General features: G+C 42.0%; 2 protein-coding genes across 6 annotated transcripts in view; both read left to right on the forward strand.

The window, feature by feature from the left end:
• ATP7A (ATPase copper transporting alpha) overlaps positions 1–5,375 on the forward strand; it is a 28,047-nt gene extending 22,672 nt beyond the window's left edge. For 4 of the 5 annotated variants that reach the window (XM_054215678.1, XM_054215679.1, XM_054215677.1 and 1 more), the window contains 2 exons: positions 490–592; positions 1,469–5,375. In XM_054215678.1, the coding sequence (XP_054071653.1) occupies positions 490–592; positions 1,469–1,745 (380 nt within the window). In that variant the 3' untranslated portion in view covers positions 1,746–5,375. The remainder of the gene's footprint in view (positions 1–489; positions 593–1,468) is intronic. The other variant, XR_008468614.1, reaches the window with a different exon arrangement.
• Positions 5,376–14,924: 9,549 nt separating this feature from the next.
• PGK1 (phosphoglycerate kinase 1) lies at positions 14,925–27,897 on the forward strand. The gene is made up of 11 exons (XM_054214624.1): positions 14,925–15,082; positions 17,383–17,433; positions 18,536–18,691; positions 18,810–18,954; positions 21,072–21,175; positions 21,907–22,026; positions 24,049–24,163; positions 24,456–24,635; positions 25,180–25,357; positions 25,626–25,724; positions 27,419–27,897. The coding sequence occupies exons 1-11, from the start codon at positions 15,018–15,020 to the stop codon at positions 27,457–27,459; spliced, it is 1,254 nt and encodes a 417-aa protein (XP_054070599.1). The 5' UTR covers positions 14,925–15,017; the 3' UTR covers positions 27,460–27,897.
• Positions 27,898–27,975: the final 78 nt, after the last annotated feature.

A 27,975-nucleotide genomic window follows, 5' to 3' on the forward strand; every position in this document is an offset into this window, starting at 1 on the left:
AATGTTTCCCTGTGGTACTGAGTTTGCGCTTAGGGAGTAGAGGATTGTGGTGGTTTGCTATTGTGTGGAAGAGTGTCCGTCGTCCTTATTTCTGACTGTCTCTGCCTGGGAACGTTGCAGTGGTAGACTTGTGAGCTGTCCTCCTCCCACATTCTGGCTATTATGGATTTGCTCAGCACATGAAAATAACTTTTAAGATAAAAGGTTTATTGAATGAGCCTGATCCTGCAAACAAGCAGATTGCTGCAAGGCGGGCAAGACATGTTACCTCTGAACTTCGAACTGACAAAATGACACATCCAGCTGTATTCACCTGTAGGTTCTAGCTGAGATAGAACACAAATACTTAAATATTTGTCACTTATTTAGCACTAAACTAAAATCCTATTTATTTACATATTGAAATACAGTTTCACGTGGACTATCTAATTTTACTTGTATGTGTTAATGTGTTCCTGCTCTGAACTTTTTGCTGTTTTATTTTTCTAGGTGTCTTCCTGCCCATTGGTTTGGTTTTGCAGCCCTGGATGGGATCTGCAGCAATGGCTGCCTCCTCTGTTTCTGTTGTGCTTTCTTCTTTGCTGTTAAAGATGTGAGTATGAACAATTTTGTGGTTTGTTATTTGGATTGGAAGCTGAGGCCCTTTGCTTTGAGTGGCAGAAGATAAGCGTGGGACTGACAGATTTCAAAGCTTTTTGAAGAATGGTTCAGGCAGTTCTGTGTTTAGCAGCAGTTGGTTTTGTTCTTGCTTGAGGAGTCAGTTGGTCCAAAGTGCTTCAGACAGTAGTGTTTTAAAAAAAAAAAAAAGTTATTTCTAATGTGAAGAGAAATATATAAATTGGAAGTGGGTTCAGAATGGAAAATTCCTTAGTGGCCTTAGTGAGAAATCTTGTCAGGACATGCTGGCTTCTGAGACAATGTGGCTGTAAACACCACACCGACACTGAGGATTGTTGCAGTAAGTAAACTGCATTTTGCTGCTGCGTTTGTTGTTGTGTTATTGTTCCTCACTCTGCAGGCAGGAGTGTAGCACTGTGATGGGAATGGTACTGTTTGCTATTTAGTTAACACACGAGGCTTCAGAAGAAGGAGAGCAGAAGATTTGGTAAATGATAGCTACCGTGGTCTGGTCCCAGTAGGTACACTTTGCCATGACATTTTGGGGATGCTCAGCACCACCAAAGCAGTTAAATACTGAGTGAGGCGGGTCAGCTCTACCTGTTCTCCTGTGTCCTGGCCAAAAAGCACTCAATTAGCTTCTGGTTGTATAGTAGCTTTGCAAAATATGAAACTCATCGCCGTATCATTGATCAAATTATAAATGTCTCTGGCTTGTGCATGTCAGGTTGAAGTAAGGTACACTAAAATATGGAAAGAAGCTAGCCTATGTGCTAGCTTCTTTCCATATTTTAGTGTACTTTACTTCAACCTGACATGCATTGTCATCTTTTGTTTTTTCCTTCCTTAGGTACCAGAAACCAAGTGCTGAGAAACTCGAGTTCCGTGCCCGTGGCCAAATGAGGCACAAGAGCCCATCAGAAATCAGCGTCCACGTTGGAATTGATGAGACTGGGACAGGCTCTCCTAAACTGAGCTTAATGGATCGAATCATCAATTACAGTAGAGCCTCTATAAATTCTCTTTTTTCAGACAAGCGTTCAGTGAACAGCATTGTCCTTAATGAACCAGATAAGCATTCGCTTTTGGTGGGAGATTTTGGAGAAGATGACGACACAGCATTATGAAAGACTCGTCCCTCCTGCCCTGGCTAAGCAAAAACAACCGACCCTGAAGCAAAATGAAAAAGCAACCAAAACAGCTGTTTAGAAGTCTGTGCATGTGCTGATCATTTCTGGAGGTCTTTTCGGATGTATTTCTTCTTTAATGCAGAAAGCTAGTTTTTGCAGTGACTTTCCAGGGTCTCTCTCTTTTTTTTTTTTTTTTTTTTTTTTTAAACTAGACTTACCAAAACACTGGTGCAGGGGTTGTTGATGCTTGCAGGCAGGGCCATGTTACCATTCCATGAAGCTTGCAGCGTAGCATTCTTTTTGGCAAAACGTCAAAATACAATTAAGGAAACTAAGGAACCAGAAGCCTATTTCCCAGCCTTGTAACAGGCTATTTTGTGCATAGTCAAGTCTAGTACTGTGTTAAAAAATTATAAATTACCGTATCTGCAAAATACTAAAGGTTCTGCATTTGCAGATAGATGTGCCTTACTTCAAAACTTCCAGGACCCTCTCGTTTCCATAGCCTGATTCTGCCTTCTTCCAAAAATGGTTCCTCTCAAATGCCTTTTCTTCTTACAGACATCTGGTTCCAGCTTTTCACACTCCTGGCTTCAAGTCATCTCATCGTTTGTCATCTGGATCTCTGTGAAGGAGGAATGAGAGGTCTTGTGTTTGCTTTCTAACAGCATACCCGCATTTAACTCCCTATGTCTGTGCCCCAGTACACTCCTGCTGCTAAGATTGTCTGCTTGAAGGCTGAATTGGTTGGGAGGTTTGCTCATTCCCAACCTGTCCTAAGCCAAGAACTCCTGCGACATCTAAATAAGATATGAACGTGACGTGGTATTAGCTGAAATGTTTAGCTTTTGAGAAGGCAGCAATGTAGTTAGTGCTCACTACCAATATTAACAAGCACTCCTGAAATGAACCAGAGCAGTTTGGACTGGTGTCACACAGACTGCCTTTCAAATCTTTACAGTTCAGTCTTTGCAGATATCTGACATCAGCAAAGAATGTAATATATATCAGATACTGCGCTAACATCAGTTGCTTGTCAAGATAAGTTTAAGGCCTGTATACCAGGAATGGTCCAGAGTCCACTCCATAGATTGATCCAAACCTCCTTTCCTGGGATGTTCGGATCCAGGCTTTGGGAATTAAGACAGTCTTCATTTGTTACTGAACTGAAATACCAAAATGCAGGGTTTGATCATTAAATCATGAATATTACAAATATTCTCAATGAGAAATAAAGGTGTTCATCGCCCAGTAGGTAGCTACTTGTTTGTTACTTAATTAACCTTGTTCTTTAAATACTCTGCTGAGACAGCTAGGTTCAGTAATGTTGAATTACAATACAAAATACAGTCCATGGTGTTAACGTGTAATTCCAATTCGTGCTTGTAGGGGAGAAACACTCAGTCTGGAGTACCATAAAGAGTTCTCTGTAATGTTCTAGTTTTTAATTTGAAGTCTGATGTCGGTGCATAGATTGTGTATGTAAAAAGTCTTAAGTAAATAGCTTTTGCATTTTATCAGAGAACTACCAGAAAAGTACCAGTGTATGAAAAGAAGAGTTGTGCTATGGAATATGTTGTTAGTAAATCAGTGTACTGGCTATATTGCAGTAAGGAGAACAACATAATTTGTTGCTGCTGCTAGTTTAAGAAACAAAATATTTCTGTTGCAGGATTTAGGTTCTTAATATCTCTCCATCAATACAGATTTTTTTTTTTAATTAGATTATAGCTATATGTATGTATTGTAGTGTTAAGAAATGCTAGGATACATTACTGCAAAGCCATTCCGTAAGATGATGTTCTTAGTTTTCAGCAACAAAGCTGTTTTCTTACAAAGCAGATAGTTACCTAAAAACTGTTTGATCCTATTGTGATGGGATTTTAGTGCTTCATGACCATGCAAACCGTTTCCAAAGATTTCAGTTTTCTTGTCTGTGCACACTCATTCTCAGTGTTGTTCTTGGCAAGATTCTGCAGCTGAAGGGGAAGTATTCTACATGTTGGGGGTTTTTTGTCTGGATTGTGCTGGTGGATGGTCTTAATCGTGCTGTGAAGACACGAGGCAGATCCTAGCATGCTTCCAGGTGGGGGTTTGACTACTGCAGGTGCTGGCTATGGTATATATGGCTGGAAAAGACAGACATCGTGCTCTCACTGCAGGAGAAAAAGTAGTAATTTAGGGTTAAATTCCTGGTTGGTAGATAAAGCAACATGAAGAATTTGTTAAATTATTTCTGAATAGATTTTTAGAGCACTTGGCTTTGACCTTTTGTTGTCCAAATTGTAGGTAGGTTGAATGTTTACAGAGGAATGCTGGCTTGATCACCAACTTATTCCCAATACAGATGTTTTTCTAGGCTCTTCCATTTTTTGTGAAACCCAGCATTTGATCCAATTACAGCAAAATAATGCTACTTTTCAAAACCAGGATACTTACTAAGGTACAGAGATGATTATTGGGGAATAAGGAGTAACGCTGGCTGGGAGTGGATGGGGTAGCAGTGAGCACTTGTGAGTGCAGTCAGAGGATCAAACTCTAGAGAGAGAAAATAACTAAGCTGAAGACCAGTGTTGGCCCAAGAACGAATGGGTGTAAGGTGGCTGTGATAAATCTAGCCTTGAATTCAGATGAAGCTTTTTAACTACAACAGCTGTTAGGTGCTGGGACAGCTTCTGTTAGAGCTACTGCGGGTGGAAAGCAGATTGTATGAAGCAATGCCAGCAAAAGCAGTGTTCGGGACTTGCTGACCCAGGAAGACCCTTTCAGCCTACTTTTCCTCTTTAGGAAAAATCTGTCTGGACTTGTCTTTTGAACTTGAACTTAGTACACGGTGTGTTTGGGTAATGTATAGCTGATAAAGAAATTAAGAGTCCAGAGCTTTGAAAATAGGTTGTCTGTCCAACACCCACCCGAAAGGTGCGCTATTGACTTACAGAATGTTTATCATGTGATTAAAATACTCTATAAGGTGCTTTATGTTGAAGAACCAAAATATTTTTCAGTTTGAATGTACAGTCCAAGTAAAATAATGGGGGAGCTAAATGTTTTCCCAAATGTAAATGTTTTAATATGTAAATATCTTACTCCCGTTGGAGACAGTTTGGATTCAGGAATTTGAAATATCACTTGGAAACACACAGTTACAAATGAAATTATGTATTACTGGTTTGTCTATTTTATTGTTTTCTGTAACTAGCTATTTATAAAACCTGTGCTCTATTTAAAAAACAAAGTACATATGCTCGAGGCTTTAAAAATTGCTCTTTGAATCTTACCAATAAACTTTTACAAGAGTAGACACTTGAAATTTTATATGAAAAATAATGTGAAGCTGAAAAAACAATGGAAGCAAGCAAGCATGCATTTTTATTTATTAAAAACTATGTTTATTTTTTTGCTTAAAACAGAGCTTCCAACAAAATGTTTTAAACTCGAGATTTTTCTTACTTGATTTTGGTATGAAGAATGGAGAAATGAATGCTGTTGTGGAATGGTAATTTAGTGCTGTTACATTTCTTTACATCTAGAAACATGTAGTCTCACACTTCTTATTCTTTTAAGACTGTGCCTCCATCATTGTAATGACAATTATAAGCTATATAATAAAAATGTAACATCCAAAAACTGGTTTAAGTCATGTTCTATGATGTCCTTTCAATATTTGTTTTGCTGATTTAACAGATCCTACTGCCAGCTGTACAAAATTTCCCCAGACTGATTCCTTGGCACTCTTCAATTAAAAAGGCCAAACTTGTCAGCTCAGGGAGGGAGTGATGTGAGATTGCCCTGTGGGACTGAGATGGGCATATACAGGACATGGGTTCTGAAAGCAGCTTTGCGTGACACCCACGCTTCATCTTCCACAACTAAGAGCACTCCGGGTGAAGTGGGAAAAGTGGAGCACTGCTGCTTTTTGCTTTTCAGCAAAAAGGGCTGAGGTTCAGGGTTTCTTATGTATGTTTCCAGCTCTGCTAAACTGTGTGGCCTTGAGCAAGGCACTTGGCCTATGCGAAACTGTAGGGCTGTTGGCAAGTGGTGGCGGTAAGAGTCGGGAAACTGTGAAATAATCATCATGTAAAGAACATCACTATATTGCAGAATTGTGGAGCAGCTGTGGCTGGAAGAGACTGCTGGAGGTCACATAGTTGAAATCTGTTAAAGCAGGTAAGCTATGGGAGTGAGATTTTTTTTTAATATCTCCGCAGCCTCTTTGGGGAACCTGTCCCGGTGGTCAATGCACTCTCACACTAAAACAGTGTTTTCTTATGTTGGGATTAAATTTTCTGTGTTTCAATTTGTGCCCATTGCTTTTTATTCTTTCATGGGGCACTACTGAGAAGAGCCTGACTGAAATGCAGTGGTTTATGCAGCCACTCCGTGTCCCAAAGACAAGCGCCAAGCACTGAGTGGTGGGGAGAATTCCATCTGAGTGCTCCTGTGTTCCTCTCATGGAGGCAGCCAGGCTCCTATCCCCAAAATAATCATTTGGGTCCAAATCTAGCACAAATTTCCTGCCAAAGCCTAGATACCTTCCTGGACAGTGAAGCAGTGAGGAGCAGTAACAGGAGCAGATCACCTTCTCAGCTCCCTAGCTGACCTTGTTAGAAGAGGTCCAGGCAGTCTGACTGGTGCCCAGGCTGTGGTCTGTGATGGCCAGCACATCTCCAGGGGACTTTATCCTGATAAATTGAAGGTACAGACAAAAGGTGTGAAGCCATAACAGGTCTTAGTTTTCTAGAGGCATCTCTCAAGCATTTTAAGTAAATTATGACTGAATGCTCCAGTACTCCTTTGAGCTGTTTTTCTTATTTTCATTTACCCAAAAAAAAAAAAAAAGCTGCTTTGTTCAAAACATTTGTTGTTCTCTGTGTTTGCCAGGCTGCCTCTCCACCCTGCCTTATGCCTGTTTGCAGGTAGATTGGCCAGGCCGGCTCCTGGAGTCTTATAGTGCCATTTTTATTGTATTGCCAGAAGAAGAGTTTGGTTTTTATTTTTCTGGATTGCTCAGGCCTGGGTCCTGCAAAGATCTGCTCTCTCCCTTGGGACCTCATCTCATCTTATCTCTGCCTGTTGCTGGCTTAGTCTCACTTGGAGATAGTGCGGGGGTTTCCAGTGTGATGATGCGTGATGAAGACCTCCCCTGGTGTTGCCTCCTTCTGTGTCTGAGGTGGCTCTCTGCTTGGCCAGAGCTGGATGGGCAGATCCTGCTGCACTAGGGAAGAGGCTGGGAGAGTGTCTGCAAGACCATGCTGCCAGGGAGTGTGAACTAGGAGGTATCTGAAGCCAGCTCTAAACGAGTGAGGTGTGTGTGATCCCATGGGCTGTACAGACGTGCTTAGTGGCCACTACTTTTAGGCAGAATGAGTCTTTGTCTTCACTAGCTCTGCTATTGTGCAGAAGACTAAGTTTGCACCTAAGTCTAAGATGAAGAATTTTGCTTTCAATTAAGACACAACCCTGTAATTTCACCATCTTGAATGACTCTCACTGGCCTAATGTGTGCCAACAGCTGTGGCGACCTACAGTTTTTAGCACTTGTGGTTTTGAAAATACAGGCTTGTTGCACAGAAATAGTAGCCAAAACATTTAGGCTTCCTTAATTTAGGCCTTTGTTTATTTTGGGTTAAGAGTGCATGTGCACCTTCTTGTTTCAAATTGAACAATCTACTTTTATCTATGACTGAATTTAAAAATAAAATAAAAATTCACTAGAAGTCTTTTTTGCATATATATCCAGCTATAGTTTTGCAGCAGATTTAGTGAAGTGGATCCAAAGCACCTTCGTCTGCAGCCTCAGGCTTCTGCACAGGACGGATACGATACTTGCTGTGTAACTTGTGTAAGGGCACAAAACACATCTCAGCCTTAGTTAGGATAAGATTAAACATTTGTTTTCTAATACCTTTTGTTTTTCAGCAGCTTTATAGTTACAAGGCTAAAATGGAATAAAATAAGTTGTATCAGTGAAAGTGTGTTTTGAGATCTGGAAAAATCTTTATCTTTTGAAACTCATAAAAAACCAGCTTATTTTCATGAGTCAATCCAGACTGGCCAACCAAGCTGCAGAGTCATGGTAAGGTATCGCTCATCAGCAAACCAGGCCTTTATACCTGCTGCACGGAACACAGCCGTATGTCCAAATTATCTGATGTCACTGGTAGTGTTAAATATCTTCCATAATTGAAAGTCTTTTGTTTAACACACGACAACATTTCTGGTATCTCAGCAAGAGAAATATCCAAGCCAAGTAAGTTACCCTGACGTGAAGCTGCACAACCCCTCTGAACAGAAACCTCACCAGATTAACGCATCTGGATTTTAAGATTATCTCAGTTGAAGGTTCCATAGTTTCAGAAAAGATCACTGATTAATCTGGAGGACCCTGATCTGCATTCATTGACACATCTTATTTACAACAACCTGTATTTAAAAAAAACCCGAATAAACAAAAAAGCATACAAAAAACCCAAACAAAAAAAAAACTAACCCACAGATCAAACCCCCAGATACTCATTAAGTACCCAGGAGTCCCTAAATCCTGTGTCAAATGCTCCTGGGAACAACATGTGATAAAAAATCTCTGCATTCATCTGGCCAATATACATCAGTTGTGATTCAAGTTAACACCAAGTTCAACAGATAAAGAATTAGAAATTATTGAGACTCTCCTGGAATTTGAAAATGCCTCTCCCTCCCTGAAATCTGACAAGTCAATGAGGTTTCCAAAGTGAAAACTTTGAGTTGTCACAGAGTAAATTCTGTTGCAAGCCACTGATTTCAGTTTTACGTTAGCTCTTGTAGGTATTTACCGCAGCAGCCTCTCACCTGCCTCCCATACCTTGGTGGCAGCAAGCAGCTGTGACAGTGGTGAGCAGAGCGCTCACACTCAATATTACTGTTTTGTGGGGGGGGAAAGGTTAAATTATTTGGATCAAATATATGTTCATTCTACCGTGTATGAAATTAGTGGAACAAATACCAGCTTCTGGGGCTCCGATGGAAAATGATACAGTAGATAATGGTAGGATTAATGTTATTCTAAAACTTATTTTCTCGTTTGGCATTACAGGAGTATACAGAAACACTGTACTCCAGCAGCCTGCCACAGCCAGGTACTCCATGGGTTAATATCGGAGCCTCTACAGCTGCTGCCTGAAACATCATGTTTTCAGGCCTGATAGAGTCTGTTTTACCAGCACACAGTTCCTGCATAGATTATTTTTTAACCACTCCCTAAATGCTTTCATTTTCATATGGGTACATTATCTTCTTTTAAGATACTCTTTTTTTTTTTCTTTTTTAAGTATCATTTTTAGAAAGCATCTCTGCAGAACAGTTTGACAAGCCCTAAAGGTCAGGCTTTGATTCAAAATTCAGCATTTGTCTTGATATCAGAGCTGCACTACTGGCAACGTTGTTTTTTCCCTTCCAGTTGACTGGATAATTTAAGTAGTAGCTGTGAACTTGTATCATGTCTACTATGTCATGAATGAAAACTCCTGCAAAGGTAAGATTTTTTTTTTATCCCATTAAGCACATCTCTAAAATAAATTTCTTGAGGAGAGTGTGAGAGCTGTACACATACATGCTCAGATGCAAGAAAAAAGAGACAGTGTATAGAGTAGGACTCTAGCATTTTCAGTTTAACCCCCCCCATCCAATTTTATACCTGGACAGACACGAGGCCCTTCATTCCCTGCTAATGTTAGGAATGAGATTACGCACAATCATTTGCCAACCTGCTGACATTAGGCAGGTGACGGGAGCAGCCAGGAGACACAAACGTTTATTCTCTGGCTGCAGCGGTGCTAGAAGCTTAGAATTTTGCCCATGCTGTAGGTAGCTTTTTCCACAGTGCCAGACTAGCTACTCAAATTCCATATCCCAACAGATGATTAAAAGGAAGAGCTGGGAAGGATTATAAAAACCAGACAAAGCTGGAGCTGGTGAGAACATACAGGATTTTTGTTCGCGTATACTTTAATCTTCAGAGTAGTAGTCAATTTGTGGGTATAAGTCTTAATATTCTTGCCTAATTTGTCCTTAAATGCTAATGCTCCTACCTGGTAACGCTCACAGCACAATGCGTGCTTTATAATCATGCATGGAGGCAGAGGCCTGGCCTTGCCCTGAAGGGCAGAGAAATTGCCAGCAGGTTAACTCCACCTTTTGTCTAGGATAAAAAGGTGAAAGCTAACCTTGTGCATGCACACTGTAACAAATCCCTTGTAATTTCTCTGCCTCTCACTCTTTGCTAATTCCATAGAGCCACAGATGGCTGATAATTTACAGAGCACATAAATGAACGTTTCCTGCTGTAAAATGCTCACGTGCAAAGTAGGTACGGTCACCAACAGAGGTGAACTCATTAGACACCCATGGCGAATGCAGAATAGCCTGAAAATAATGACATCTCCTGAATCTGTGCTTCCTCCTGTCTCCTCCCTTTTACTTGGTGCTAGGACAGCTTTCCAGTGGGGTGTCACCTCCGCAGCCTGCCTATCCCGGAGCACCCCAACTTTGGTTTGTGCTGTAAGGAATTGCCCTTGTTAAGGAAGCATGAGAGAAACTGAGGAGAAAATTACAAGATCTGCATATTCCTTCAGTGCTCAGTGGTTTGGGAACCGAGTGAATTGCAAATTAACAAAGCAAATTTGTAAGTTCCAAAGTTTAAAATACGCGCAATTAAAGAAATATATTTAAATACAATAAAAGGGAAAGCCTATGAGTTGATCAGGTACCTAGAAATAGGGAAAGAGCATAGAAAGAGCACCTGGCAGAGTTTTGGGGAGGAATTTTCTTGCTGAGAGGCAGAAAAAACCCTTCCATTGCACCTTGCAAGGAACGGTGAAACCACAGAGAAATGTTGGTAGAGTGTTAACATTTCCCAATGAGTTCTCACCCACCTTCCCCTAGAGGGCCCTGTTTATTAAAAACTCCAGAAACAGTATCTGCTTGGTAAAAACTGGGTCTGCCGGGATGGCTCCCAGGCTCCGGCAGCAGCTCCGGGTGCAGGGCAGATTCCCCAAACCACTCTCACCTCTGGTTTATTCTGTTCACTGAACGCACAGTTCAATGGCAAATCTATTGGGACGGTATAACCGGGGATTTATCTTTTTATTAGTTGGTGATTATTGTTGGACATTTTTTGTGATTATTGTTACACATTTTCTAAGTATTAAATGGCTAAAGCAAAAGATAGGAGCTGATTGCATTAAATATAGATAAATGTGCAGTTAAGATTGATGAGGGGAGTATGTTTGATATTTATACTGAATATTAAAATACATGCCCCAAACACCATCAGTTTTAATTATCCAAGAAAATTTGTATTGCAAATCAATTCAATAGGTTTTAAATAATATATTTTTTTTAAATCTTACTTTTAAACTGTGGTATTAAAACCCCACAGTGAAATACGTGATACATGTGTAAAAGCATTAATATAAATGGTCTTGCTCTAGACTTATTCAGTGATGCTCTGTTTCTGAAATCTGGGCATATAAGGTTAAGAGCCAACATTTGAGGAAAAAAAAAAGGCTATTTCTTAGTCTCCCTCCTGAACTTCTTCCGTCTCACTCTCCTAAGAATGCTCTCTTATCATTCCTACAAGATATGTGTGCTTGAATATTGCACTACTGCAAGGAGAAAAGAAAACTTAGAACTTGTGCTGAAGGCTGTTTTTAAGTAGAAACTTAAAATGCAGAGGATGGTTATAAAAGCAGGAAGTTTCTGAAGACTGGGTCATAGCAACACAGATAAAGATGCAGATTATTGGTCTGCAAACCACAACCCTTCAGTTTTATTCATATAAATATGCAGGCTAGTACACCAAAGCCCATGATCTCTCTAAACTTGCCATAATCCCGTTCCTTTTGGCTAAATGAAGCAAGCAGGATCATGCAGGCAATAGCTATGTCAGTCTAAAGTACAGCTTCTGTTTCGTATTCCTAGAAATTACTTCCTAAGATGGTCACAGGTTTTAATGCCTGATCCTTGTTTTTTTTTTTCATTACCAGCCCTTTGCCCTCCTGGCTTTGTTGTACTGGTTAATTTAAAAGTACAGCTTTTGAACTGTTTGCATGGTCTTTTTTTCTTTAAATATTTGCAGTATATTCTAAATATTTTGCAACAGGAGGGAAGGACAGAAAGGTGACTCAGGCATGGAAATAAGCTTTGAGTCTCGAACACGCTCTCTAATACTTCCCCTTTCTTTATCACTTCTTTATAATGCACAAATTCTATTGTCCTGGACACATGCCATCCAGAATTACATTCTGGCACTGCAAGTTCTCATGCGACTTCCTCCCTCCTACCTCATCTTCTGCACCAAAAAATGGAGGGAAAGCAAGCAAGCGTAAAACCAGAGTACGCTTTAGGAACTATGGCTGCAGTTCTGCCCCAAACAATAGATCTTTATAACTGTGCTAAGCTTTTTATTTCAGATGACTACAGACTTACATGATATTCTAGTAGCCTATTATATCACATAGTTGTCGTGGAGCTAGTCCTATTGGGTATTCTTGGTCGTTATTATTTATTTATTTATTTTTATTTATGGCTTGCTTAGTCCTTTATTCCTGAATGCCCTCTTCTAACTGGAGATTAGCAAGTGTCAAACTGTCCCCTCTCCTCAGTCAGCATGGTATCTTACATTGCTGTGGCTGCTCAAGTTACTGTGTTCATGCCACACACTGTGACATTTCTCCTCCAGAGTTTTTTACCCCTAGAAGGTGGCACGCAAGCTTTTTAAAATAAAGCCTTGTGCTAATGAATGAATCCATTTTCCTGGGAAAGTAATAGGTGAGGCAAAGATGCGGTTGTGGACTGCAGCTGAAAAGAGCCTCCCTTTCTGAGTCAGCATCAAGGAATTTAACTGTTTCCTTTAAAGAAAGCAGCACAGCACAAAGTAGACAGGGAGAAGGAAATAGATTAATTTCAGAACAGTTAAGTAGTTACAGCTCTTGTGGATCTGGAGTACCCCTTCCTTACCCAGAGTATTTTTACCCAGAGTATTTTTACCCAGAGTACTTTAACATCAGCATTTGTTCACCTGCTGTTGTTTGTGCTTCAGGCTTTGTGGGTAAAAGCAGCTCTTAGCAGCCATGCTTGTGTGCAGGCAATCCCTGCTCCTGAGAGAGCTCTTTTGTTGAACTAATCCTGGAAGAGGATTGGAAAACGGAACACTCCCAGACTCCGGGAAAGCTGGATTCAGGACCGATTTAGGATTCGGCTCCTGGTCCTTGGGGGATGTTGTATCAGCATCGATATTCCCAGACATCCCTGCCCACTGGTGACACTGAGAGTGCCCCCCAGGTTCTCTGGTTTACAGGGACCCTGCTGGCTACTGCAAGTTCAGGCCTGTTTACTAATTTGCAGGAAGGACCCTTGGATACACTCCAGAGTTACTCTGCAGTCAATATTGAGACCATTACTGAACCTAATTTAATTTGATTTATATCTGTAGATTATAAACTCTGCTGACACACACTGATAAACTAAGGTGATGCTTACCTGGTCTTCTGCATCCTAACAGGTGACTTCACATATTATATTTCACATCACTTATCAGTTTATTCCCACTTGTGTCATTTCAGCTTTTATTGCTGTTGAGATTGCCATAAAATTTGGATAAAATGATGTCTCTAACCTGTCTTGGAGGCCCATCCTTTTCCAAGCCTTCTAACAAGTCTTGCGACAAGAGTCTCCTGCCCTAGAGCCCACACAGGCTGCATGTTTTCATCCATGTGTGAGCGGTGCATTAGTTTAGCTCTCTACGTATCTTTGTACTTTGTTTCTTGTAAGTGCACACTGTTTTCTTCTGTTCTGCCTGCACTTCACTTGCCTGTTTTAGGCTCTTCCTCTAAGTTTGGCCTTTCTGTCAGAAAAAAAAAAAAAAGATTTTGTCAGGCACTCAGCTTGCCATCACCATTTTCTCAGCAGTGTCTGCATATGTAGTGAGTGTAGCAAAAAGCTAAACCTGCCAGGAAACAGAAAGGCCTAGCTACCCTAAGGGTAAAAGGGTAAAAAGAATTTTTTTACAAACCATACTTTCGGAAAGTGTATCCCTTTAAACAGTTGTTCTTTACTCCGGTTGTCTTAAAAAATATGAATCTATCTAGGTCATTTAAAAATATCCTGAGTTTTGCCTTTTAGTTGAGATGCCAGACCTGTGTATTGGCTGTGCAGGCATCTGTCCTTCATTTGAGGGATCCCCACCAACTGACAGACATCCAACATTTATGGATATTTTACTCTCAGATAAGGCCCAGAACTATTAATTTGGATCATAGAATCACAGAATTGTATAGGCTGGAAGGGACCTTTAATATCATCAAGTCCAACCGTTAACCTAACACTGCCAAGTCCACCACTAAACCATGTCCCTCAGCACCTTGTCTATCCGTTTTTTAAATACCTTCAGGGATGGTGACTCAACCATTTCCCTGGGCAGCCTGTTCCGGTGTTTCATAACCCTTTCGGTGAAGAAATTTTTCCTAATATCCAATCTAAACCTCCCTTGGCACAACTTGAGGCCATTTCCTCTTGTCGCCTGTTAACGTGGGAGAAGAGACTGATCCCCATCTCTCTACACCCTCCTTTCAGGTAGAGAGCGAGGTCTCCCCTCAGCCGCCTCCTCTCCAGGCTGAACACCCCCAGCTCCCTCAGCCGCCCCTCACAAGACTTGTGCTCCACACCCCTCACCAGCTCCGTTGCCCTTCTCTGGACCATCTCCTTCAGAGATTGGAAACGAAAGAGGGTTCATTTCAGTGAAATCTGATCAAGTACTTAAGGAGGCAACAAAACAAATAGCTGATTATTTCCAAAAGCTGGATGAACAGTATTGCTGGGGGACTGTGCAGGTTTACATTACCTGCAGGAACTGCTGTACTGTGTTTTCCAGAAAAAAACCATTTTATATGCTGCTCTTGTAGATTTATTTTTAATTCTACAATAAAATACATTTTTAAATTCGTGCCTGATCTGTGGCAGCCCGGCGGCGCGGTCGAGGCCTGTACCTGCCCAGCGCCTCTGAGGCGCCGAGCGGCTGCGTGCGGGACGTGACCGGGCCTCCGCGGGGGCGGGCAGGCCGTCGACGGGCAGGCAGCTCGACCAATAGCAACACTCGGCGGGCGGCGCGGCCCAATCGTTGAGGAGCAGGGGCGGGACGGTCTGGGTGCCGGCGGCGCTGGCGGTCGCTGCGGCAGAGCACGGGCGGCGGCGTAGCAGAGCGGAGCTGCGTGTTGGTCTGAGCCGGGAGCAATCATGTCTCTCTCCAACAAGCTCACCCTCGACAAGGTGGACGTGAAGGGCAAGCGGGTCGTCATGAGGTGAGGAGCTGGGGTCCGACGCACGATGAGGGGACGAACGGCCCGGCCGTTCCCGGGGCCGCCGCCCCTGGTGCCCTTGTCCCCGGGGGCGGCCCCCAGCACCAGCCGGGCCCCGTGAGGAGGGCACGAGGCCGCGGGGGTGGGGGGGATGTTTCCCGGGGATGGAGGGGGGTAGAGAGCCGCCCATGGCCTCCCGGGCCCCGGCGGGGTTGATCTGTGCCCTCCCCCCTCCGGCCCCCCCCGTGCTGGATCCGGGCGGGCCTTATTGCAGATCCAAAAAGTGTTGCAATGAAAAACTGAAAATACGGCTCTGATCAGCTACCCAAATAAAACGGTAATTCTCCATTTTGCAATAAGAGTCCAATCGCCGGTATTCAGCACGTCCTGGTGTAAAACCCTAAAATAGGAATTCATGGCTCATTTATAAAACATCAAGGCCTGCTGAAAGCCTGATGTTGGAATTGCTGACAGATACTGGGAAATAAGGGCACATCCTGCTCGAAATACTTTTATTGTGGGATTCTTTGTCAAGGTCACCATAATATGACTAGTAAGTGGCTGTTACCTTGCTCGGTGAGTGGGCAGGTGTAATAAAATTATAACTTCTCTTCCCTGTAGTCTGCGTCAGACAACTTGCGCTTTTTATCTTGTCTCTCTGCCATCTTATTTTAGTAGTTCACTAGAAATTTGATTACCAGAACCTTGCTCCCGTAATGAGTAGTGAAGAAGCTGGCTCAGAATTTGCATGCACTTCCTAAATCTGGTACAACAAAAGAGCTTTTTATCTCTGTAACAACTGTGAGGGTTTTCCATGTAACTGTTTTTTCCTTTTCTGATTTGTGTTACAGTCCTGCGTTGGCAGGGGATGGGTTAGCCAGTTCTTAGTCTCTGATAGTTAATGGACACCTCTGTCTGCAGTTCTGCGATGAGCTACTAAAACCAAGTGAAACAGCAGATGATGTGTCAATCTTTGTGTTTCCTGCCTGCATCTCATTTCCCTGAAAAGAGTCACCATGTGCTCTCAGTACTGCTAAAATCAATACTTCCTTTTTTCTTCTCATATTCATCATAACTTTGGCATACTCCTAACCCGCTTATTTTCAAGTCCTAATGCCGAAGCTTCAAGAGAAGCTGGGAATGGGGAGGAGAAAGGATTCAGAGGGAGCTCAGATTTCAGGTGTTGTGCAATGGGGAAGAAGGGTGAGCTGGGTCTTTCTTTTGTAGCTCTGATGCCTCTGTAATGCAAACTATTCTTTTATTCTCTCATTTTAGAATAATAGCACGATAATGGTGCTTTTCTTTCCCCTTTCTAGAATTAGTCCACTGTACTGTGAGGCTGCCAGTTCAATTTCTTTCTGCTCAGCTACTCCTGTTCTGCTGGCGGCTTTTGTTGTTCTTTCAATCTGTGTCTCGTGCTGAGCAGGCTACAAAAGAATTCAAGCAACTTCCTGAATTGTTGTTGCTCTTTCATATAGATACAGAATAACAAAGAGCAAACCGTAATGCCATATTTCACTTTCCTCACTCTGATATGCTGTTACAGTCGGTTGGATGTTCCCTTCCGTAATTCTGTGAGTAATTTCTGCCTTTGGTGTTATGCAACGCAGCTTCCCGCGGCTGCTCCTCAGCACATGTGCGCGAGGTATGCTGGTGACAAATGGCTGATGAAACTCCTCCCTTCCATTCATTCATCCGGTAGGAGTAGGGAAGTTACCTCTAGATCCACCTTAGGTTTTCCAGTGGGAATGTGGTAAAGCCACAGCACTCGTCTGCAGAGGGACTAGAGCTGCAGAGGAGGGAAATTTGAAGTTCGAAGCAGTAACTGGACAGCTTCCTTGAGCCTGCCTGCTTGCCGTAGTAGCCCAACCAAGTATTTTAGAGGCCTCGTTAGAGAGCACAATGTCAGTTTTTCATTATTTGCCTCCCTTCCCTTGAAAGCTCCAAGCCGGTGATCTGAGACCACGTTGTTTAAAATGAGAAGGTTGTGGGGAGCTTGTTCAATCTCTTATTTCCTGCTTCAGCATCATTGCTACTGTGGTCATGAGCATTAGGATGTGTTGGTGGCATAGCTTTACTAAGTGATTCAGGAGATGTTTGTTCTCCCTTTGTGTTCTGTTATTACAAGCAGAAGTAGCTAATAACATACTGATTTCAAAACGGAACTTGTGTACAAGATAGAGCTAAAAATCTTACTCTAATTGTAAAGTTGCTTTTCTAGCCAGTGACTTTACTGGCAGGTTCTCTCACTCTTTGTGAAAGACATTTGTTGAGTATTTAATTTTATTTCTGGTTTTTTTTAGGGTTGACTTCAACGTTCCAATGAAGGATCACAACATAACCAACAATCAAAGGTGAGCCATAATTTCCATCCCAGATGGGAATCCCAAAGTTCTAGCTCTGATTTTACCCCAGTTCTGTTAGCAGTACCTGGAATGCTGCCATGATTAAGCTGTCGTTGCTCGTACCAGAATACTAAAGGTGTCTCAGAGAAGGTCCAACAAGTGTTAATTAAAACCCCTGTAGCTATTAGCAGACTGTGCTAACTACAAGGCTTCTTCTCATCATAGCTGCTGTGCAAAGCATATAGAAAAAGTCCCTTAATTGTACAGATCCTAAACTTAATTCTTTAAATGTGTATGAAGTGTTATGACCATTTCACAGCCACATCCCTTTGGCTGTGTGTGAAAATTTGCTGTATTTGTTCATAGTATCCAGAAGACTTTCTGCATCCTGGTTACCCTGCAGTTGTGTGAACTTGTTGGCTTATGTTAGAATAATTGTTCTAGTGCAGCATACAAAGACACAGGTTTAGATATCAAATGTCTTGTCTTGCTTGTCTGTCGCTTGCGGGCCTATGCCAGTTTTGTTCCCCACAATATGCTCACTGCTCAACATTCCCATCATCTCTATTTATTGGTTCAGGATCACAGACTAAACTTGGAAGCGTGCCAATGTTCAAGTGTGTCCTGGCATTTCTTAGCTACAAGAAATCAGCAGAATTTAGATTACAAACTGCATTTTACTTCCATGTCCTACATTGCAGGGAAGATAACAGTGAAACATATGAAAACATGCTGGAGCGGAGAATTTTGTTGATGCTTTCTGGACTGTGCTTCAGGATTGTCACAGTCCCTAGGAGAGTTAGCTCCATAGGGAAAGCTGTTCTCTTGTTGGATGTTGTTAGTCTCCTAGACATTTGTTCTAGCAAGGATAGGCGGCTAAGAAGCCTGGTCTCCCTTTTGGAGACTTACTGATGAGATCTAGGCTAACCATGTGAACACCAGAGCTAAGATGGACTTCTTAAGCAATTGTTCTGCCCAGCTTTTGTACTCCATTTCTTCTGTCATTTTTAAGGGATGACTCCCAAGGCTCTTCTGTAAGTGGTCACTAAGTCTACTTGTGTGGTAAACTCTACTTGAATCCTTTTTAATTTGTTCTTCTCTGCCATTACAGAATCAAGGCAGCTGTTCCTACCATCAAGCACTGCTTGGATCATGGAGCCAAGTCAGTGGTTTTGATGAGTCACCTGGGTCGCCCAGATGGTGTTCCTATGCCTGAAAAGTTCTCCTTGGCCCCAGTAGCTGTGGAGCTTAAAGCACTCATGGGCAGGTGAGGTAGAAGAGCAGTCCAGCATGTACCACCCTTTCTCTGGTGGCAGACCTGGATGCTTTCCTTTCTGAAAGAATGAGTCACTGGTGGGATGACAGTGTATACCTTTTGTTTGCAGGGAGGTCTTATTCCTGAAGGATTGTGTTGGTCCTGAGGTGGAAAAGGCCTGTGCTAATCCTGCAGCTGGCTCCGTCATCCTGCTCGAGAACCTCCGATTCCATGTAGAAGAAGAAGGGAAAGGGAAGGATGCTTCAGGGAACAAGGTGAAACTTCAAGTCTAACTTTTGTGCATGCCTGTTCTGGTCTTACTACCTTGTTTGCTGCAGATAGACAAGGAGCTAGCAGCCTAAAATGTTATTTATGAATTCACTCTCAGAAGGATGTCAGAGATCTTTAGTTCAGCATGTCCGATCATTTGTACCATGCTGTGCAAAAGTTCTAGTCAAATGCATTGAATTTCCAAGATAAGACAACTTAAGTGAAAGGCTACAGATCACTCTGCTGATGGTGGTGTAGTCTGTAAAAGAAGGAAAAAGGAGCAAAATAGGGCTGTACAGGAAATTGATTGCTGCTTATTAGACTTTATTTTGGGATGTCTAAAACAAGAAACAAGGTCTGTTGGAGATAGTTTGCCACTGGGGCCCTAAGAATGACACTTTTTTCTTGGTTATCTGGCTAATGTTTTAATATAATGTTTAAACATCCTGCAGCATAGGGATTAACAAACCCTTTTATAAGCCTGTCTGCTCTTATGAGTGGGCATCTAGAACCGGGCTGCCTTGCACCTCTGACATTTTCTTGAAGGTCAAGAAGAGTGCTTGCTCCAGACACCTGCTTTTCTTAGCGATGGTGACCCTGTTGACTGCGCAGGCCTTGGCTCCTTTCAGATTCAGTGCGTGGAGTGGAATGCTGAAATCATGTGGTGCCCTTTATGGTCTGACACAGGACTCTTGTAGCTTAGAAAACTAACACAGAGAACTAATAAGCCTTTGCAGATGGCAGTGAGAAATTGAACAAGTCTGGAATTATTCACTGTTAGAACTGTGTGCCACTGAAAGCCAATGTGGTGGCAGGGAGAAGAGTGGGGCAAGAATTTAATTTGCTTTGGGAAACAGTCCCCTGGTTTTGTGCATTTCTGTAATTCTGAGGTTATTTATCTGGATGTATGCATATGGAAGCATGCACTGCAGTTGAGCACAACAGGAGAGATGTTGACAGACCTGTTTCTCATCCTAACAGAGGTGAAAGTCAGTGCTATGGAAATAGTGATGCGATACAAGACTGCAGATTACTAGCTGGTGCTTATAAACTCTGGCTTTCCAAAGCAGATCAAGTGGTAATGGTTCCTTCCTTCAGAGCCTCTTGTGTTCTGCTTACAGATGTTACTGGTTTTAACAGGAGCGCTTAATCTCTTTGGGTAAAGCCAGGCAATTTACCAAGTGAAGGAGCAGTTGACAGCATTGTTCTATAATCTGCGTAGTCTCTTTGGCTTGTCTTCTGCTCAGGCTGTGTGAATAAAAGGGTACCCAAAGCCGCCCTGAACCTATCTGCCATATATTAGAGTACCTTCCTGCTGACGTCCCCGTGGTGTTACATCTGGGTGCTAGCAGAGGCTTCACTTGGGCTGGTGAGCTGATGAAGCAGAAAGGTTCTCGGAGAGGTGATCTCTGACTGCCAGTCTGGGCTGTTCTTTAAGAGGAAGTGGCTGTAAACTAGGCCTGAGCAGTCACTTACTGTCAAAGTGAGCTCTGTTGTCTTTTCATGATGGGAAAGAAAACCGAACTACATGAGCTGTCCCATGAGGACTTGGTAGGATGCTTGGAGGATGGAGAAAAAGTCTTTTAACAGAAATGCATCTGTTCTTGCCCACTACATGCTAAGCTTATCTCCAGCTTTCCGATGTTGGCTGCTTTCACCTGTGGCCTGCTATGTGCAGCTGCTAAATCAATCCTTCAGGAGCTCGTCCTTTTACCTATGGCACTTGGAGACCACACTTTCTTTGTTCAGTAAGCGAGCATGAGTTTGTTTAGTCTCATCTCAGCATTGCCTTGTCTCTGCATGTGGTTTCTGTGTTACCTGTGTTCACTGCACAAAACGGGAAGTCTTGGAGAGAGACTGAAAGGTTGGTAGTGCTGTAATTCATTCCTGTTCTGTTGATGGACTAGAAACTTGAAGTGTGAACAGTCCTCAGGCCTGTAATAGCAGTCTTGGGGGGTTTAACGTGGAGTTTAAACCTTTTTGTTGCTCCTGCTGGACTGAGAAAGAACATATGAAATCCAGTGACCCAACAGGATGAACTGATGATTTTCTTCAGCTGACCTTTCTTTGCTTTGGATTTTCAAGTCAAATTGATGACTTTGCTCATTCTTTCTCTTTTTAGATCAAGGCTGATCCTGCAAAAGTGGAGGCTTTCAGAGCCTCTCTTTCTAAACTGGGAGATGTCTATGTCAATGATGCTTTTGGAACGGCCCACCGAGCTCACAGGTGTGTATCCATTTGTTTTTTTCCATAGACTGAACTGCAAAATGATGTCTGCCATTGCAACTCATGCAGCTCTGCCCCCAATGAGTTTTAACTTCCTTTTGGTCTTATTCCGTTGTCATTCTGCTATGTTTGCTCCTGAGCAATGGATTTAGTGGAGGTAGTTGTCAATAGTGTGTGCTCTCTCAAGTTTGCCTCTGGGAGCAGGAGACAGATGAAACTCTTTAAGACTTGAATTGATTTTTAGGCTTTGAAGATACAAAAATTACTTGCTTAGGACTTGTATAAATTGTCCTGCAATTATAGCAGACCTCTTTTCCAAAAGATTAATAGCTCCAGATTAATTATTCTCATGGACCATGTTTAGATATGTGTACTTGCAGATTCTAGTGGTCCTATTTGATCTTGATTTCATAATCCAGTGCTATGGGAGGAATACATCTCTACTCTTGCTATGCTTATTTGTCCCTCAGTGTTTTGGATCACTAGTTAACACTATACATGTCTTGCGTATCAATGTGTCTGTGCAAAAACAATCTCAGAAAGTAAGTGCGTACAGCCATCTTATCAAACTAGGAAAACTAAAACCTCTTGTTTGTTTTCATGCAGGTAGTAGCTATTCTCATTGCTGCAGCTGACTAAATGATTTGCTTTATAATGCTGAGACACAGGGGTGTTTGGACCTGTACTGATGGAAAATTTTTCCTTTCCTTGCTTTTACTTTTATTCTGCAGCTCCATGGTAGGTGTCAGTCTGCCTCAGAAGGCTGCTGGCTTCCTGATGAAGAAAGAACTGGATTATTTTGCTAAGGCCCTAGAGAGTCCAGAGAGACCCTTCTTAGCAATTCTTGGAGGGTAAGATTCAAGAATATATCGACTCTGTATTTCTATTTAACTCCTCTGTAAGAAATGAAAAGTTATTTTGGCTTGGTGCAAACAAGTGCTTTCCTTTGAACTGTACCTACATTTCAGATTTCAGATAAGTTCTGAGGTCTTTGTAAGGTGTGGGTTATAGAGGAGCTAACTGACCATGTCCCCTCCTGTGAAGAGCTGCTTGATACACACGATGGCCCTGAAACATTCAGTGACCTTTCCTCCATGGTTCAGAGTACAAGCATCCTGCCAGCTCAGCACTGTGTAAACTGACACGATGTGTCATTATGCAATGGTGACCTACTGTAGCTGGATGGGCCTCTGCTCTTCCACAGCAGCTAGCGTGCAAAGAAACTTGAAGGTGCAAAACCAAGTGACTGCTTGTGTGTAGAAGTAATTTCCCATTGCCGCCAATTTTTCTTACCTGTATGTGCAGTTTAGCACTGTAGTTCTATAACAGTGTATTTCAGTTCATCAGGTGAATTAAAATACTTTGCTAAGTAACACAAAGCTGGGATACTGTAACATTCCCGTGTTCTTGATGGAAGTATGTGGCTTATTCCTGCTCTTTACACCCATAAATGTATTTTTTAAGTAGTAGTACTTGGTTCTCACATAAAGTTTTAAACTACTTCTGTGACCTTGGTTATACTGAACAATGCTTTTTTTCTTTTTATTAGTACCCTTCCAAGGTTCACAGCTGCAGGCGACCCATCAATAAGTGCTATAAACTCCTCATTGCCTTTGATGGAAGTTGCAGGTATATCACCAAGGGAAAGATTGTTAGTTACTTTGTCAGATATTTGAGTTAGAGCAGCAACTAGGATGGCCAAAATGTTAAAATACCAGGCCTATTAGTAAAGTCTGGAGGTGTTGTAAATCCAGGGGGAACAAAATAACATTTTTTTGAGAGGTGCCTAACAAGGGTGACCAGCATGTCCCAGTCTAGGAGCTTGATACTGAACTCCCTGTGTCACCAAGGACTGATGAATGCCAACTCCATCTTAGTGAGTCACAAGAGGAGCTGTGAGAGCAGTTCAGAGCCGGAATATACCTTTATCTGTTTCAAAGCACCACTGTTCTACTGGCGATGCAGCTGGTTCTGAGGTGGGATAGCAGATTGAGTAACTCTTGCTTGATTGTACCAGAGGGAGGTCACACTTGGAAGCTGCATGTGGTCCAGCTGTAGATTCGCTACTGCTTATATATAACTAAATTGGGCCTAGAAGATGAACTGAGAACAACTGTACTAACATGTAAACTGGAAATGAAATGTGTTGGCAAAGAAAGACCATGTGCAGGAAAGTAATTCAGTGCCAGGAGCAGGGTAAGTGCAAGGGAAAGAAACAAAAATCTAGTTCACCTTCACATCTCTTTCTGCCTGTAGCTGCATACGGCAAGATGGGCTCTGCAGGGTTTTGCTGTGGCTCCGTCCCATCCCATCAACGCTTCTTTACCAGTCCAGCTCCCACAGTGTAGCAACATTAGCAACTTGCACGGCTTAAACTGGGGTCAGCAGCTGGTTCACACCAGAGCTCTCCATTGTCACTAAGATTGGATTTGTAGAGGCAATACATATTTCTTATGGTTAGGTCTGAAAGCATTTTATTCATGAAATTCATGTCATTATCCCTGTTCTAGAGATGAGGAAAATAAAGCAGAAAGAAGAAATCATCTTACCTAATGTCACCAAGCAGGGCATGATCAAACTAAGACTACAATGCAAGTTTCCTGAGTGCCAGGCTAGGTGTAGCTCAGGGTTGTTTTCTACGGTCTTTTATGGAGCTTTCTTTTAGATAACAACAAAAATTCCATACATGGCATTGAAGAGGGAAGATGGAAGACTTGTGTCTATTTACTGCCTCCTCTGCCATCCCTTTGTAAAGTAAGAATGTCCTTGTGAGGCTTCATGCTGTCTTAGCTAAAGATTACTAGAGAGTAAGTTCTGTCTGAGGAGTTTTGGGCAGTGGCTACATTATTCTTTTTCCTTCTCTCTCTTGCCAGAGCCAAAGTTCAGGATAAGATCCAGCTGATCAGTAACATGTTGGATAAGGTCAACGAGATGATCATTGGTGGTGGAATGGCTTTCACCTTCCTGAAGGTGATCAACAACATGGAGGTATGAAAATATGTCAGCTCCTACTAAAGAATATGGTCAGAATGTCGCTTATGTATTGTGGTATTGAGAACTGGCTGTCTCAACTCCGCAAAAGTAGGGAGTGCTGAGAAGTTACTTGACAATCACTTTGCAAAAATCAGATTATTGCCTATGTTTAGCTGTGTACTTTAAGAAAACAGTCTTTCCAGAATTGCTGTCTGTGTAGTTTGGCTTGACTGCTGCTTTTCTCTTCTGTAAAGACCAGTAGCTAAACAAAGGCTTCTCTTTTACTTTTCCCAAACAATTTCTCTAGATTGGCAACTCTCTGTTTGATGAAGAGGGATCAAAAATTGTCAAGGACCTGATGGCCAAGGCAGAGAAGAACGGCGTGAAGATTACTCTGCCTGTTGACTTCGTCACTGCAGACAAATTTGATGAGAATGCACAGACTGGGGAAGCCACAGTGGCTTCAGGCATTCCTGCTGGCTGGATGGTAGGTTTTAATAGGCAAGGGACTAAGAGAAGTAGTACGCAGCAGTGGGGTGGGAAGGACACCTCTTAAAGGAGTAGAAAGAGTAATTGTGATCCTTTGCAAATGTTTCTGAAGGCAGTCAAGCTGTGTAGAGTGTGTTGGTTTAATGAAATTGAAGCTGTGTTGTTCTGAATTTTTAAGTCTAAAGTAGCTTTTGTGAGATTTGGATTAAAACAGCAAAATTCTTCTAAAACCTTCAGATCTGAATGCAGGAGAAATCCCTTTTATTTGACTGGAATTTAAGTAGAGTTGGCAAAAGTTTCTAACCAAGGCTTCAAGCATTTTACATTGATTTTAAAAATGACTTATCCTTAGATAAATACTACACCAAACTCCACCCTACGGCAGCAGCTGCTGGCAAGTCTTTCTGCTCCTTGGTATTCAGAGCAGAGAAACTCTTGCTTCATATCCAGGGTTGAGGGGGGAGCTTCAGAGGATCCCAGCTAGACATTGGTGATTGGAGATGAGGGTTGGCAGTAAGTATATCTGTGGCGTCTCGTCTTAGGGCTTGGACTGTGGCCCTGAAAGTGTGAAGAAGTTTGTGGAAGTTGTGGGAAGGGCCAAGCAAATTGTGTGGAATGGTCCAGTTGGTGTCTTTGAGTGGGACAAGTTTGCCAAAGGAACCAAAGCCCTGATGGACAAAGTGGTAGAAGTAACTGGAAAGGGTAGCATCACCATTATCGGTAAGTAGTTGTATGTGTGTGTTCTTGTCTTTCTAAATGCAACAAGGAAACTTCTGCTTGTCAGTCCCAAGTTAAAAATACTGATCAAATTGTTTTTCTTTCCTCATGTTTTCATCTGTCCTTCAGCTTGGAGGTAGGGCTCTAAAAACTGCTGTATGTACTCATGCTGAGTATGTGCAAGCGGTGCTAGCCTGTAGCAAGGCTATGGCCCTTAAGCTGAAAAAAATCTAAGTTTCTTTGTGTCTCACTGATTTTGTTTGTATTACAGGTGGTGGAGATACAGCCACTTGCTGTGCAAAGTGGAACACTGAGGATAAAGTTAGCCATGTCAGCACAGGAGGTGGCGCCAGCCTGGAACTGCTAGAGGGTAACTGTTCTTTTATCTTAACTTGTTTGAGCAAATCAGGGAGTTCTGGGTGCTCTACCATGTGTTGATTCAAGAAAGCACAACAATAGAATGAATGTCTCTTCTGTTCCACCATGTGGAATTGCAGTAGCTTTTTTGAAGAATGAGGAGCTCATTGCTCTTCTTTTGTAGTCCTCCTAGAGAAAGAGAGGAAAGAAAATGGAGTGATTCTTGCAAACAGCACAGTCTGAAAGCAAAGTCCAGAAAGCAAAAATGCTGGAATAGAAGATAAAACAGCTTTGAGAGCGGGCTCTCTTCTGTAGATGATCCCCTGAGACATGCTAACCAGACTGTTTAAAATGCCCAGTTTCTGTTAGGGAAATCTCATCAGAATAGTCTCGAATTTTTGCCAGAGGTCTCCTTTTTAGCGCATTGTTTGAAATTCCCTGGTTTTGGGGAGCCCTCTGGTGATCACTTAGGAACCTGCACGAGGTTACTTTGAATTCAAAATGGTGAGAATCTACAGGATTCTTCTAATGAGTTACATTGTACTCTAAATAGGTTTTCATTTCCTCTGGTAATTAGCTGTTTCCCAATATGTGTAAATTATCTAATACTGTCAACTTCTCTGTAGAATCGAAACTGCAATAAACTGCATTGCAGCTGTTAGTTTCCAGCAGTTACACACGAGACAGAGCTTTTGTTTCTGTTGCCTAGGGAGTGATAGTAGAGGGAAAGAATGCAGATGGCTAGAAAGAAACACTGTGTAACCGATTTATTCAAAAGGCAAACTTGTCTAAGTTTTGGCCCAAAGTGTGGGTTTGTGTGTGATCTTTTAAAAGTAACGGAAGTCTAGCTAATTAGAAAAGCTTCTGAAGATTTAAAAAAAAAAAAAAAAAAAGGGGCAAAAAACCCTCCTAAACCCCCAGCAAACTAGAGCATTGTGAACAGTGTTAAAATTCAGTACTGCCACATGGCTTGAGCATTAGAAGGTAGGTTTTCTGAAAAAAAGCAAAACCAGATTGGTCTCCCTTCATTATTTTAAAATAGGACAAAAAGCCAAAAATGCTTTAGAAAACATTGCGCTTTAATAATCTGGGCTCTCATACTCAAAGATGAGCATATTCTTTGCTTCCATCAGTTGGAATGAGGCATGTAAGTATCTAGACCTGGGTTTTTTAGTCCCAGTAAAAGACTTGAGACTTGTGGGAGGCATTGTTTCTTTTTCTTAATTCATTCTTAAAATTTCCACCACACACTCCAGAATTCTATTTACATGCCACTAGGGACTGAAGAAAGTATGCAGCAACTCCCTAGATCCAATCAAAAAATCTGTTTGCCATCAAACTTAATGGAAAAATATCTTAGGTGTTTGGATCTGACCCTAGCAGAGACTTGGATAGAAATTCACCATTATTGTTAATTGAGAATTGATGACTGTGGTATGTTAAGAATGTGCCTGCTGACATAGGAGTGCAGCTGTGCGCTGGATACTTACTCCAGCCCTAAAAGGTATTTACTATGTGGAACAGTTTGAGTGCAACGCATATGTCTTAAGAGCCACAGTTGTCAACAGGAGTGTATGTAGAACCAAGCTCTTCCATTTTTAACCTATATTTTCTATATATGTTTAAATGTTGCAGTTGCGAGTGTAAAGTTTAGTTGTTTGAGGGCAGAGGATATTCTTTAACTTTATATTTTTTAACTGCTAACAGGTAAGGTTCTTCCTGGCGTGGATGCCTTGAGCAATGTGTAGAGAACAGATTATCGCCCCGCTTCCCGGTCCTGTGCACAGCCCCTGAGATTCAACACTTCAATGCTTCTGTATTTCAACTCTGCGACAGGCAGATCACAGAATGTAAACCAAAACTGGACAGGGTTTGAGGAGAAGACAGCAGAGAGATTTTACGACTGCAGTTTACATGATGTGGATTTGTCCACCGATATCCCACTTGAATTAATGTAGTGAGTTTAAACTGTTGTTGTGAACTTAGAGTGTATATATTTATATTTTGCCTTTTCAAAGAGATTAATCCCTGTTAGACATGTCTGTTTCTCAGAAAGGAGTGCACTGTGTAGCTTCAATGTTCTTAGCAAGCGTTTTCATCACTTGACACGGTTCAGAAACAAGAGGGGACTCCAGTTTTTTGGAGGCTGATTGTAATAGCTGCTGAATAAACATATTTAAAGTGCTGCCAGTTTGCATATGGTCCTTCTTTCTGATGTTGGTAAATATCCTTTTATTTTTATCCAGTGGATTTATAAGCACCTA

This window comes from Rissa tridactyla, chromosome 9 (genome assembly GCF_028500815.1).
Source record: "Rissa tridactyla isolate bRisTri1 chromosome 9, bRisTri1.patW.cur.20221130, whole genome shotgun sequence".
Lineage (NCBI taxonomy): Eukaryota > Metazoa > Chordata > Aves > Charadriiformes > Laridae > Rissa > Rissa tridactyla.